Source organism: Eubalaena glacialis, chromosome 10, assembly GCF_028564815.1.
Source record: "Eubalaena glacialis isolate mEubGla1 chromosome 10, mEubGla1.1.hap2.+ XY, whole genome shotgun sequence".
Taxonomy (NCBI): Eukaryota; Metazoa; Chordata; class Mammalia; order Artiodactyla; family Balaenidae; genus Eubalaena; species Eubalaena glacialis.
In genome coordinates, this window is record NC_083725.1 from 74,482,968 (window position 1) to 74,497,569 (window position 14,602).

Here is a 14,602-nt window from a genome sequence, read left to right on the forward strand (position 1 = left end):
CATGACCATGGGCAAAGCCACACACTCTTTGAGCTGCCAGTTTCAATTCCTCAGAATTGTTCTAACTGTATCACAGGGTTGTCGTAACGGGCACATGTGACTATGGATATGAAACGAGTCATACATTGTAACTCATTATTACTGTTAATTATTAGTAGTAAGTTTTTCACCAGGTTATCTAGGCCAGTTGTTCTCAGTAGAGGGTAAGAACATCACAGTTGCAGGGTTTAAGTTCCAGCACAGCCACTAACAAGTTACATGACTTTGAGCAAATAACTTTCTCTAAGCCTCAGTTTCCTTATGTGTAAAATGGAGGTTAAAAGGACACATATCTCAGAGGATTGTTGTAAGGAATAGAGACAATACGCATCAAGTGTTGAGCTCAGTGGCTCACACTAGTACTCAATCTTAGCTTAATAATTACTAATATTAACAAGGAGCTGCCTAATCAGAATAATCACTTGGCAAACTTTTTAAAACAGTTTACCTCTATCCTTGGATTCTAAACATTTGGGGTGTGAGGGGAAAGGAGTAAATTAAATATGGCCATAAATTCTTTGCAGCTCATGCTATCAAAAGGTTGAGTCTATTCTTCTGCCCCTTGAATCTAGGCTGACCTTGTGATTTGCTTTGATGAATAGAATATGGTGGAAAATAAGTTGTCTCAGTTCCAAACTTGAGGCCTCAAGAAGCCTTGCAGTTTCCGCTTCACGCGCTTGGAACGCTGCCCTGAGACTGTCACGTAAGAAAGCCAGTCTAGTGTTTCAGAGGAGGAGAGGCCGTGCGCAGCATCACTGAGGTCCCTCAGCCGACAGCCAGCCACCACATGGGCCTGACACATGGTGAGGTCATCTTGGACCCAACTGAACCAGCTACATGAGCGAGCCCAGGGGAAGCCAGTAGAGGAACTTCCCAGTGAACACACAGAAACACGAGAAATCATAGGTTGTTCTAGCCCACTAAGTCTTAGGGTGGTTTGCTACAATGCAATAGTAAAATGATGTGGTGGGAAAGGCACTGTGTGTAATTGGCCCTCCCCACCCCAGTGCAGGACCAGGGCCCTGGGCCTTCCATCCCCGTGCCTCTCTCTTCCTCCACTTCCCTACAGACCAGCTGCCAAGGTCTGAATGTTTGGACTGCATCCCTCTCCCCCTCTCTCTCTCGCCCTCCTCGAGGCTCTGGCACTCTTTTGGGAGTCTCCCCTGAACACTCCCTAGAAATGAAGCTAGTCCTGCAATCCCAAGAGTCAGCTTCCATCAGTGCTTGCTCCCAGGTTGAGGGAGGGCTCAGGAGAATCTGTTACCTAGAGAACAGGGAGGCTTAAGGAGGAACACACTGGGGGCTAGCAGTCAGGATGCACGTGTCCTTGTGACAGTGAGTTTACACAACAGGTGGCACCTCCTTGGCATGGATGGGAGAGGGTGCTCACTCTTGGGCTTCAGTTTCACTCTCTAGTTGTTTCCCAGTTCCTCAAACTGAGGTCGGAAGTGAAAGCAATTCTCCCCCTGTTGGACAAGGAAAGACTATGGCCAAGAGAATGACAGTGCTGGGACCCAGGCTGCCTTAGGAAGCCAAGCACCTGAGCAAAGCCTTCTTTTGGGTCTGGTCTCCCATTCTGCCACTGACCGTCTCCAGCTTCACTTCTTCAGGGCTCTTGGACAGCTCCTTGCCACCCTTCCCTGAACCCTGAACAAGGGAACAAAGGAAGCCACCTACTCCCCAGGCCACAGTGTGGTAACTGTACCAGGCTTGAGACACACACCTTGGTTCTTCATCCATTCAACCAGTATTTACTGAGCACCAACTATATACCAGGTACTATTTTAGGCATTAAGGATTGGCAGAGACTAAAAATAGACAGCCTCTCTCTACAGGTTACACTCTTTTTTTTTTTAATTTATTATTACTTATTTATTTATTGGCTGCGTTGGGTCTTCATTGCTGCACGCAGGCTTTCTCTAGTTGTGGAAAGCGGGGGCTACTCTTCGTTGCGGTGCGCGGGCTTCTCATTGTGGTGGCTTCTCTTGTTGCGGAGCACGGGCTCTAGGTGCGCGGGCTCAGTAGTTGCTGCGCGTGGGCTCTAGAGTGCAGGCTCAGTAGTCGTGGCACACGGGCTTAGTTGCTCCGCGGCATGTGGGATCTTCCCGGGCCAGGGATCGAACCCATGTCCCCTGCATTGGCAGGTGGATTCTTAACCGCTGCGCCACCAGGGGAAGTCCCTCTACAGGTTACATTCTGGTGGAGGGAGACAGTATGGCTTTAGTTGTCTCGAGTGAACAGACAATAAACAAATCAACCCTGTGAGATGGTTGTGGGGCCAGTGAAGAATAAAGCAGGGTAAAGGGGTAGAGCTTAACAGTGAAGCAGATCAGGGGAGACCCCTCTGCCAGGGAACATGTGAACAGAACCTTGAGGAAGTAAGCAATGTGTATATCTGGGGGTGGGGGGTGGGGAATGTTCCAGGCAAGAGGAGCAGTAGGGCAGAGGCTTGAGGCAACTGCAAACTTACTGTACTCTGGGGGCAACAAAGGGGCCAGTGTGGCCAGCGTGGAGTAAGAAGAGAAGGAGTGGGCTGGAGATCAGTCAGAGGCACCAGAGAATCCCATGGACCAACGATGAGGCTTGGGCTTTTACTCTGAGAGAGAAAGGAAGCTCTTGAAGGGATATGAGCAGAAGAATGACATGCTCTGACTCCATATGAGAGAATGAAGTGTAGGGATGCAGGGGTGGCCAAAGGGAGATTACTTAAAGGCTACTGTAACAATCCAGGCAAGAGGTTACAACCGCTTGGATTAGAACGACAGATCTATCAACATCTATCTTGAGGGCTGTGCCAATCAGAGTTGCTGACGGAGTGGATAAGAGGTATGAGAGACAAAGGGAAGTCAAGGATGAATCACAGTTTCTGGCCTGAGCACCTGGTAGAAAGGAGTCAGGGTTACAGCTTTCCATTTCGGATTCATCAGTAGTATATAGATATTATGTAAAACTATATGGCTAGATGAACCATCAAGGGAGTCAGCATATCTAGAGAAGTCCAAGGGTTGAACCCTGGGGCACTCCAGCATTTCCAGCTCACGTAGAGGAGGAACAACTAGCAAAGGAAACTGACTGGGAAGAGCATATAGTGAGGAAGGAAGGAAACCACGAGGAGTGATATTCTGAGACCCTCGAAAAATAGGGAGTGATCAGCTGAGCCAAATCTGCTAACAACTGAGCAAGGGAAAGACTGCGGAGTGATCCCTAGATTTAGGTAGTCACTGTGACCTTGAGAAGAGAGATTCTGGTGGCAAGGCAGGGAGGGAAGCCTGACTGGAAGGAATTCAAGAAATGGAAGAGAGAAAGTGGAGATAAATAGCTCGGACAGCTCTTTCAAAGGGTTTCCCTAAAGGGGGAACAAGGCAACGAGGTGGTAGAGGGGAATGTGGGGTACAGAGTGTTTTGTTGGTGGGTTTGAGCTCAGTTATTACAGCATGCTTAAATGATGACTGGAATAATCCAGTAGAGAGGGGAAAAGCTGTTAATGCAGGACAAGAGTATAAGTGCAGGCAGTGAGCAAAGTGAGCAGGCAATGAAGGGCTGGGGACCCAATGCCCATCTACAAGGGGCGCCTTAGACTGAAGAACCCCATTTGCTCTCATTCCCATGTACCCAGGCTGAGTGTTTTCTCACACGATCTCATTCCTATGCTGCTTTATGCTTCCTTCACCGTGGCTTTGACTCCTGCATATATTTCCAATTCATTCCACAGAGGGAAGAAAAGATCCAGAAATGTTCTTTCTTCCTGTCCTTCAAGCATCTGGATCCAGCTTCCTCTCCAACCTCAATGATCTACTCAATGCCTAAGTCCTATCAATTCCACGTCCTTCACATCTCTCAGATCTGTCCCTCCTGTGCCATTCTCACTGCTACTGCTGCTGCCTTGATTCAGATCGTATCTACCGGGACCATTCAAACAAGCTCTCAACTTTTCTCTCTGCTTTCGGTCTTAACCCAGTTCCAAGTCCAGCCTCTCGTCTCCTGACATCTTACAAAAATACAAAACTCATCATGCTTCAAACTCCCCACTATATACAGAATGAAATGCAAATTCATTGGCATGGATCACAAGGCCCCCACGATCTGGTCCCTATTTTTCCTTTATCATTTCATACTGTCTTTTCCTCCAAACAAATCTGCATCCCACTCTTAGTCACATCAAACTCCTTGCTTTTCACAACTTTAGGCCTCCACGCATTCAATATTTCCTTTGCCTGCAGTGCTGCCTTGTGTCCACTTACATGTCTCTGTAACTCCTCTATGGAATCTCTCTTCACCCTACCCCCCTCACCCAGGTGGAGATGTCTGATTTTTGATGCCTCCACTGTGCCTGGAAAAATGTCTATTATGGTACTTGTAACACTTTACTGGACTATATTTTTCCTCACCTGCCTCCCTTACTAGACTATGAGTGAAGCTACTTGAAGGTGGTGACAGGGTCTTGTTAATCTTGATATCCCCTGCTCTTTGTACTGCATCTAGAATTTAGTAGGAATTAATGTATTTGTGCTGAGTGACTAAATGAATGAATACAAAAATAAATGATTAAAACCTAGGTCTCCTTATTACTCCTCAGGGCATTGCTTACAGACTTCGTTGCCTCTCTCTTTGTGCCATATGACCTGAAGAACAACACAGAAAGGTACGCAAAACACTTAGTGCAGCCCAGCATGGCTGTCAGTCCCTAAAGCCCTCTCCCATAAGGCAAAAATCGTACCCTAGACCAAGAGTCTAGAGACCTGGGTTCTGCTCTGGTCCTGGTTCCATCACTTCCTGGATGGGTTCATGAGCAAAGTCACCTGAATTCTCTGAGTGCCCCCTGCCTTGGAAACATGGAGTCTTAACCACTGGACCACCAGGGAAGTTCCCTCAGGTTCTTTATCTACAAAACAGGAGGAAAACACTTGCTCTGAGTATCCTCACATACTAGCTGTGTGACTAAAATGATGTAAATTTTAAAAGTGTTTGAACACCATTAAAAGTTCCATGAAGACAGAAGAAATATAAAAGAAAAGTAAACACACAGCAGCTAAGACACTTAATATGCTGCTCTTATCACCTCTTTATTGCCCTTTATTCTAAAATCTCAGAGCTTGCCCCTGGGGAGGCAGACACTGTGAAACTGGGCCCTCGTGCCACCACCTTGCCAGCAGGCAGCCAGCTCTGCTCCTCAGCAAAGGCGTGGATGCCGACGCTGCAGCACATGACTGGCCAAATCCAACATTTACAGGAGAGGGAGTAAGATAAACAGATAGAAGGAGAAAGAGAGAAAGGGGGCGGGGGAGAAGGCAAAGGAAATTTAACAGAGGAGCATAAGCACGCACACACACACACACACGCACACATGCACACACAAACGTATAAGACAAGTGAGTAGGACAGAAAGGGCATGAACTAAGGTAGAATGAGAAACAAACTTAAAGAGAGGGCAACGTGTGTGTGCGCATGCACGTGCACATGTACAGACAGAAAGTGAGAGTTAAAGTGCAAAATACGTACCCTTCCCTCCAGTACTGTTTCACAAGAATACAACCCAACCCTTGGGTTAGTGACCTGGGCCATCCTCCAGTAACATAGCAGGAAGCATTCATGCCAAGGGACACCCCATATATTGTCAAGGTCGCCTAGGGAGGGACTTTTTGGGAGGGAAGACTGTCTTTAGTCCTTGATGACAAGACAGTTCTGAGCTCAGCATGCTCTGGCCACAGAGCTCCTGAAGTGTCAGTATCAGGAAGCAAACCAAATTGGGGCCAGTTGGAGAAGGCTCCTGGGAGTCCAGGAAACAGCCCCAGAGGAACCAAGATGGGCTGTGGGCTCAATGAAGTGAGCCTGTCCACAGATTAAAGTTACACAGGGCCCAGCTTCCAACATGCCTAGTCCCTACTGAGTAGGTGTCTAACCTGCTTCCAAATGAAACTGCCTGGGAGTTGGCCAACCACTATCCCAGGGCTGCTCAACTAAAGCGGGTCCTGGTGGCTCAGTGGGCAGCAGCATCCCCCCATCACTATGTGACCGCCCCAACTCTGGAGATGGCATGCTCACTGCACTCCCCCAAGGCCGTATTCTGAGGCACCCAGAAGGAGAAAAGGGAGCAAGTCTGCCTGAGTCCTATCAGCAAGTCCAGAAGTTTGTTCCCCAGGCCAGAGCAGGGGCTCAGTTCAGTAACAGACATCCCACTCTGGGACAAAAGTCAAAAAGTCAAAAAGAGGGTAACACTCACAACTTGACCGTCTTGCTCCCAAATGGCTGGAAGCCCTCAGTAGGGTCCAGGACAGCCTCATCCTCCAAGTGGGGCTACATCTGGACCACTACCTACAGAGACTCAAAGTCAATCACAGCTTGTCAGGGTAAGTAGAACAGTAGCTAGGGTCAGAGCAGAAACTGAGTCACCTTGTCACCTCCAGAAAGCACATCTACCTGCCTGTCATCTAGCTGATTTCTAGGGAAGCACAAGGAGAATTGGTGAGCTCTTCTCTGGGAAGGAACCCCAAGTCCTCTAGGAAGTAATGGCAATGAACATAAAGAGAGCATTTATAAGACAGACGCCTTCTCTGAGACAGGTAAAAAAATGATGCCTTATGGGAACGTCCCCAATGCCCTAGTCCAGCAAAAATGGAACTGCTGTATAAAGCAGAACCAGGCACTATGCAAAGCCAAGAGGGAGAGAAAGGTAGTTGCAGGAAACCGTGCTAAAGACATTTGTGATGGTTTCAAAACATGGTCCCCAAATTCTTTGACATGCCTGCTGTCAACATGACCGCTTCTCTTGAATCTGGGCTCTGTGATTGCTTGACCAATAGAATATGGTAGAACTGAATCTGTGCTACCTTTCAGGCCCAGGCCTCAGGAAACCAACAGCTTCTACTTCCTGTCTCTCAGGCTGTGAGAGAGCCCAGGCCATGTGGAGAGGGCAGGTGTTCTGATGGACAGTCTCAGCTGGGGTCCCAGCAATAGCTAGCATCAACCCCCAGACATGTGAGGTAAGACACCTCCAGGAAACACCAGCCCCTGGCCAGTGAGTCACCCTAAGCCTTGAAGTCTTTCCAGCTGAGGTCCCACACATCATGAGCAGGGAGCAGCCATCCCTGTAGTCTCTGTCTGAAATCCTAAACTACAGAGTCTGTGAGCATAATCAAATGGTTGTTTTACACTATAAAATTTCGGGTAGTTTTGTAGCAGGAGATACCTGACACAGATTTGGGTACCTAGAAGTGGAGTGCTATTGACACAGAATCCTAAAACATTGACCGTGGGACTGGGTGATGGCTGTTGGGGGTGCTTAAGGCAAAAATAAGGAAAACGTTAGAAGCTAGAGGAAAGGGGACCCTCATAATGTTGAAAAGTTTGGCAACTCTGTCACCTGTGGTAACATGGAAAATAGGAAGTATATCTAATATATTAGATGAACTAGCCAAAGACATTTCCAGGCAGAGTGCCGAAGGTGCCCTCTGACTCCTTCTCGCTGTCTCTAGTGAAAGGAAAAGGAGATGAGCCAAACAGGGAACTGTTTTCAAACAAAATTTAAAGGAAACATAAATGAGAAAGGGCTTTCTGAGTTAGAAAATAAAACTTGTTTCAGTCGCTGTCTCTCTAGACAAGAAAAAATTCTCAAATTAAAAAATGGCTTCCAGATTGTGATGACGGTTACATTCAGTGGGTGTGTGTATGTGTGTATATGAACTCATCAAACTGAAAACTTTATTCTTTTGGTTTTTTGTTTTGTTTTAACATCTTTATTGGAGTATAACTGCTTTACAATGGTGTGTTAGCTTCAAACTGAAAACTTTAAATAGCGTTTATGGTACTTTAATTATCCCTCAATAAATCTTTTTTAAAAAATCTACAGTGGGACTGAAAGATCCTTTGCCAAGACCTAAAAAAGACTTAAAGTGTTGCCTCACAGAATCTTACACACAGACAGACAAAGGGCCTTCTAAGGATCTTAAGGGTGAGCCCTGAAGATCCTCTGTAAATAATAAGGCCTCTAAGACTCTTAACAACCATCGTCCCATAGCAATCTCACAGGGAAAAATCCACTTATCCACCTTCTGAAGTACTACAAGTGCCATTTGGAGGCTCTAAACCAAGGCTTCTAAGAGTGAATACAGAGAGGGGAGGGGAATCCTTCCTAGCTGAGTGGTCAAGAAAAGGACTGGGAGGAAAGTAACATCTGCATCCAGACTGGCAGAAATGTAAGGTTCGCATTAGAGAGCAGTGCAAGATTAAGGTAGAAAGAAAAACCAGGGCTTTTTATGAAAGCCTTACAAAGCAGGCCAAGTTTGACTGTATCATAGATGACAGTAGTTTTTTTTTTTTTTTTTTTTTTTTTGACAGTAGTTTTTGAGCAGGGAAATCCCAGTCATGTTTACAGGGAGGTGAATATAGAGGTACAGTAAAATAACAGAAGGAACAGGAGAGCTAGGCTTGCGTTCTTCCCCCCGTTAGCTTTGTATCCTTGGGGAGTACCTCCTCTTCTCTATGTCTGTTAGCCAAACTGTCAAACAAGTGGGTGAGACCGAATGAGCTCTAAGGTTCCTCTTCAGCTCTGCCTTTCTCAGAGCCTATGGACTGAATGGAAAGGGAATCCAAAGTTAACAAGACCTATCATGGAAGATACTATAAGGACTCAAATAGTACAAGTAGCCTATGCTCTAAGAGGCTGATCTCCCAGCCATCTAGACAACTGGTCAACAAACAGTTAGTCTTCTAGGTACCAGGCACTGTTCCAGGCTCAGAGGAGACAGAAAGCAGTCAAAGTCCTTGACCCCAAGAAGTCTACACTTTTACAGGCACCCAAGTTTCCCACACATACATCCAGAGGTAAGGTTTCCAAAACAATACGGACAGCCTATATTTTTAAGTCACAATGATCCAGATGCTGGAGTTTCACAGTGAAGAAGCTGTTGAGGAAATAAGCAGGCATGACAAGTCTTCTGAGAACAGCCCCTGCTGCCTGCCAAGTCTCACAGTACAAGTGAAATCTCCTGAGAGCAACAAGTGGCAAAGTTTACCCCATCTAGATGGCCGAACTAGCTCTCAACATAAAACTTTCTTAGCAACCATTAGCATGACCATTTCTTTTTTTTTTTTTTTTTTTTTGGCTGCGTTGGGTTTTTCGTTGCTGCACGCGGGCTTTCTCTAGTTGCGGCGAGCAGGGGCTACTCTTGGTTGAGGTGCGCGGGCTTCTCATTGCGGTGGCTTCTCTTGTAGTGGAGCACGGGCTCTAGGTGCGCAGGCTTCAGTAGTTGTGGCATGCGGGCTTCAGTAGTTGTGGCATGCGGGCTTCAGTAGTTGTGGCTCATGGGCTCTAGAGCACAGGCTCAGTAGTTGTGGCGCACGGGCTTAGGTGCTCTGCGGCATGTGGGATCTTCCCAGATCAGGGCTCGAACCTGTGTCCCCTGCGTTGGCAGGCGGATTCTTAACCACTGCGCCACCAGGGAAGCCCAGCATGACCATTTCTTAGCAAGCAAGTCACTAAGCTGCTTCTAGTCCCACCCAGGTCATCAACACCAACATCATAAAGCCTGACCTCTGGAATTCAGAGGAGCTTTGAGAATCTCACCTCCCACCCCTAGAAATGGATGCAGCCGAATCTAACGAGCTGGAGTGGGAACAGCCTGTGGGGAGGTGAAGCAGCTAAGGGTGAAGCAACGTGCCCCTTTGGCCTCACTAACAAAGAGAAAGGGAAGCCTGCTCCAGGAGACCAAAACATAGCAGAGAACAAAACTTTGGTGGTAAAACGAGAGGTTCAGATTTCCTCCTCCTGCATATCCTGCCAAATCAAGAATGGGCTATAAAGGAAAAGGAAGAGAATAAAGTAGCAAAACACTCCTAAGAACCTAATAATGGAATGGAATCTAGGATCTTTACCCCAAACTAGCTTAGTGGTGGCACCAGGTGAAGTCTTATTCAAATTAAGGATATGGCCTTGCAAATACGTATCTTGGCAGTTCCACAGGGTCCTGTTTGCCAGTCCCCACCAGTTTTCCATGCCCCAAAGTACCCCTGCCCCGAAAGCTAGATACAAATGCCTCTCAGTATCATCGGGTTCCTCTGCCTCCATGTGGATGATGCGGACAGAGGTCCCCAAAGCAGCCAGGGTTCAAAGGCCCAGCTTTCCAAGGCCCTAGCACCCCTGCACTCCCCAGTCAAAGTTCCGGTCACACCTGGGAGTCTTTTCTCACTGGAACTCCTGGGCTGGCAATGATTAAAGGGCCCCAGGTCACAGGCAAATGTCTACTGGAAGGTCAGACTAAGAAATCTGGGTGCCAAGGTCACCAATCCAAACTGTAAAAGCCTTGAAAAAAGAGAATGGATCATCCCTCTTTTTCCCCCAGTGTCCATCAAACAGTCCAGCACCTAGGAGGAGAGCCCTCAGAGTTCACTGACAACTTCCTAAGAACAGTCCCAGATATGGCTGGGGGTGAAAGCAGCCAGAGAAACCACCAGATGACAATTTTGAAATAATAACAACTACAGTCCAGCAGTAGCCTCTGAGAGAAGGCTGTAGCTAGGCACAGAGGCCTGTGACTCCATGCCAAAAGCCCAGGAAAGGAGGGAGGGAGGGAGGGAGGGAGGGAGGGAAGGGGAAAGGTGGCAGGAAGGAAGGGAAGTGAAGACTTAGAAGGGAAAAATGCCTTTTTTTAGGCACATCAGAGGCTCAGATATTTACAAATACCATCCGTCATGCTATGATGGCAAGCAGGCTGGGAAGCTAAAGGAAGAGCAATTTCTAAAAATGTTTAAAACATGTAGGTATATACTCCAAATAGAAACTATTTGACAGGGTGCCTGTCAGCAGTTCTGATTCTGCTTTGTGACTTTATGTAAACACTGCATCTCCCATCCCGGTCCCCACAAAGCGGAAATTAGAAGAAAAAAAGAATACTTGAAGGAGTTGAGGGCTGCTGGGTACAGTAATTTCTAATTCAGGTTCTAAATATACTATTTCTTTTAATTTAAGAATAAAATGGTAAAATCACACACAATGCTTATTTCACCCATACAGTCTCATATAAAAAAGTTGGGAACCTTAATTCCCAGTCTCTATCTGCCAACTCAGAGTCAGACTGCAGAGTAAGAAATGCCACCAGACTGGGGGGGAGCCCAGCAAAGTGGTTCCTGAGAAGTAGATAATGGGAGACAAAGACTCTGAGATCTAGACCTGTCTCTGCCTTGGCCACCGACATGCCCTGGGAGAGGTCAGTTTTTCTATCTGCTTTACCCAAGAGGTTGTTGGTCCCTGCCATCCTCAGCCTCACCCAGTTCAGGGAAGCAAGTATGCAAGCAACTCTAGTCCAGGTTAGACGGGGTGCGTGCGCAGGGGGTGTTCTTACTGGTCTTGCTGCCACAGAGTAGATATTCAATTTGTTTGTCTAAGCCCCAAGCTCTTATGTACCTAACAAGTCAGAATCTATCAATTTCTGTTCGGTTGGCACAGTCAATCCAGACCATTTCCACTGGGACCAAACTCTGCACGTATGGTGTACAGAATTCCTCTTGCCTCATTCACGCCAGTCACTCCCCAGGGGCCACATCCTATGCCCCATTCTACCAACCATACCTGGATATTAGCTCTGAACGAACCAAACATCTACCACTACCTCTGGCCAGACCTGAGTGTGTGCCACACTCCACTGGACTCAGCCTGGTAATGCACAGCCCAGACCTCCAGGAAGGAACTAGCCTGATCCCAGTCTAAGATGAGCATCCATCTCATCTATCCATTCTAGCGGCTGAGGTTCCAAAGGCCAAATTTGCCCAACTGAGATTCAGCAGAAGGGGCTATGAAAGGTACATGGCTTTAATAAAAGAGGTTCTTCTAGGACAGCAGCATCCAGCCTTGGCCAAGACCTGAGAAGCCCTGGTGAGAGTTGTACAGCTATCTGCCAGCTCTGGAAGCTTCTACCCCATCACCGGGAGGAAGCTAACATTTACTGAGTGGCTTTTTGCCAGGCACTATGCTAAGCACTGACATATATTATCTCATTCAATCCTCACAGAAACTCTGTGAGATAAGTACTATTATTATTTTACAGATGAGTAACCAGAATGTTAGAGGGCATAAGAAAATGCCCTAAGATCTCACTATTTGGTAAGTAGTTAAAGTTTGGCCCAGATTATGCACCTCTACGACTGTCCGAATCATGATGATAATCATTTACATTTGGCAGGAATCCTATCCAGGACACAGGTCATTAGGTGTCCTTTGATGCTACCCTCCAGGGAGCCCCATTCCCTCAGCAGTGCTCCCCGACTCACCTGCTCAGAGTCCCTCGAGGGGCCTTAGTGCCTCCAGCTCCGTGGGTGATACTGGAATTCTTGTTGGCAGTCATGGTCATTTCTGCTCTCTGCAAACACAGAGCCCTGCAAAGAAGACGAGACCTATAAGCCAAGTTTCCATGGGCAGCGAAAAGCACCTCAAACATTTCCAGATGACCTCCAAAACTGCCAACAGGGTTTCTGTGGTGGTTAGCAGGAACCACTTTCCCACATATATTTAATTTCATGTGTTACAGATTAAGAGCCTCAAGGGATCCCTGATCTGGGTTGGGGAAGAGTCTGTGAGCTAACAGATAACTTATCACTTCACAGAAAATGATTTTAAAAACTCCATTTCCATCCTGCTTCTTCTCATTTCTTAAGTTAGAGTTTCCCAAACTTCTGGCATGCCATACAGCCTTTATGAATTTTACCATATTTGCATACCTCCTGAACAATCATTTATTCAATGTTTTTCTTTAATCAACTTGAAACTGACTTACTTTTCTTAAAATATTTAATCTTGTTCTAAACAATTAATCATTGACAAATATTTACTGAGTGAGTACCCATGTCCTAGGCACTGCCATCCAGCAAAGAATGAAACAAAATCCTAGGCACTGCCATCCAGCAAAGAATGAAACAAAGTCTCTGCTCTCATGGAGCTTACATCCTAGCGGAGGGAAACAGACGATAAGCAGGCACAAGTCATGTGTGTGATACATAAGTGTACATTTGTGTATAATATGTATAGTGATAAGTATTAGGAAGAAAACATGAAGCAAGGTAGAGGGAGAGTGAAGAAGATTTGTTTTTTAAAATAGGATGTCCAGGGAAGAACATCCTGATAAAGTGACATCTGAGCCAGAAACCACAGTTATGAGTAATCATATTTTTAACACCCATTAAAATAAAATTAATATACTTTAAGGTATTTAAGTATTTACAAAGTGAAAAATGTCTGTACATGTACCATATACAGTTAGCTAATATAGTAACATTATTTTATGCTAAAATAATAAAAGGAAGAAAAATGTTAAAACTTAAGGGTACATCCAGACTGGAAATTGTCTCCTATTTGCAGATGGTATGATCCTCCATGTAGAAAATCATAACAATTCCACTAAAACACTCTTAAACTAACGTATAAAGTCAAGCAAGTTTGCAGGATACAAAGTAATATTTAAAAAATCAATTTTCTTTCTATACACTAGCAATGAACAATCTGAAAATGAAATTTAAAAAAATTCCATTAATAGCAGCAAAAAGAATAAAATACTTAGGAATAAACTTAACAAAAGAAGTGCAAGACTTATGCACTGCAAGCTACAAAACATCACTGAAAGAAATTAAAGAAGACATAAATAAATAGAAAGGCATCCCATGTTCATGATCGGAAAACTCCAAGTTGTTAAGATGGCAATATTCCCCGAATTTGATCTACAGACTGAACAGAATACTCATCAACTGCAGAAATTGACAAGCTGATCCTAAAATTTTGTGGCAGTGCAAGGGACCCAGAGCAGTCAAAACCATCTTGAAAAAGAAGAATAAAGTTGGAGGACTCGCACTCACCAATTTCAAAGCATACTACAAAGCCATGGTAATCAAGACAGTGTGCACAGACATAAGAACAGAAATAGAAATCAACAGAATAGAACTGAGAGTTGAGAAATAAACCCATACATTTACGGTCAATTGATTTTCAACAAGGATGCTAAGACAATTCAAGAGGGAAAGAAGAGTCTTTTTAACAATATTCAGACAACTGGACATTCATATACAAAAGAATAAAGTAGGACCCTTACCCTTATACTATACAAAAAAAAGTAAAAATGGATTATAGACCTAAATTTAAGAGTTAAAATGACAAAAGCGAAGCCTGGAATGCAACATAGAGGTAAATCTTTGTAACACTGGATTAGGCAATAGTTTCTTAGATATGACACAAGCAACAAAAGAAAAAAGATACAAACTGTATTATACTAAATAAAAAACTTCTGTGCTGTAAAAAATACCACAAGAAAGTAAAAAGACTCCCACAGAATGGGAGAATTATTTGCAAATCATATATATCTGCTAAGCAACTTGTATCTAGAATATATAAGAATATAGAATATATAAAGAACTCTTCCAACTCAATAATAAAAAGACGCATAATCCAATTAAAAAGTAGACAAACAGAAACTAACACACCATTGTAAAGCAATTATACTCCAATAAAGATGTTAAAAAAAAAAAAGTAGACAAAGAATTTAAACAGACATTTCTCCAAAGATATAAAATTGGCTAAGAAGCACAT

At 45.0% G+C, this 14,602-nt stretch overlaps 1 protein-coding gene across 4 annotated transcripts in view; it reads right to left on the reverse strand.

Annotated features, from left to right (window-relative positions):
• The window catches only part of DENND2B (DENN domain containing 2B), a 171,320-nt gene that overhangs the window by 38,264 nt on the left and 118,454 nt on the right, over positions 1–14,602 (reverse strand). For all 4 annotated transcript variants that reach the window (XM_061201421.1, XM_061201422.1, XM_061201423.1 and 1 more), the window contains one exon: positions 12,301–12,405. In XM_061201421.1, the coding sequence (XP_061057404.1) occupies positions 12,301–12,380 (80 nt within the window). In that variant the 5' untranslated portion in view covers positions 12,381–12,405. The remainder of the gene's footprint in view (positions 1–12,300; positions 12,406–14,602) is intronic.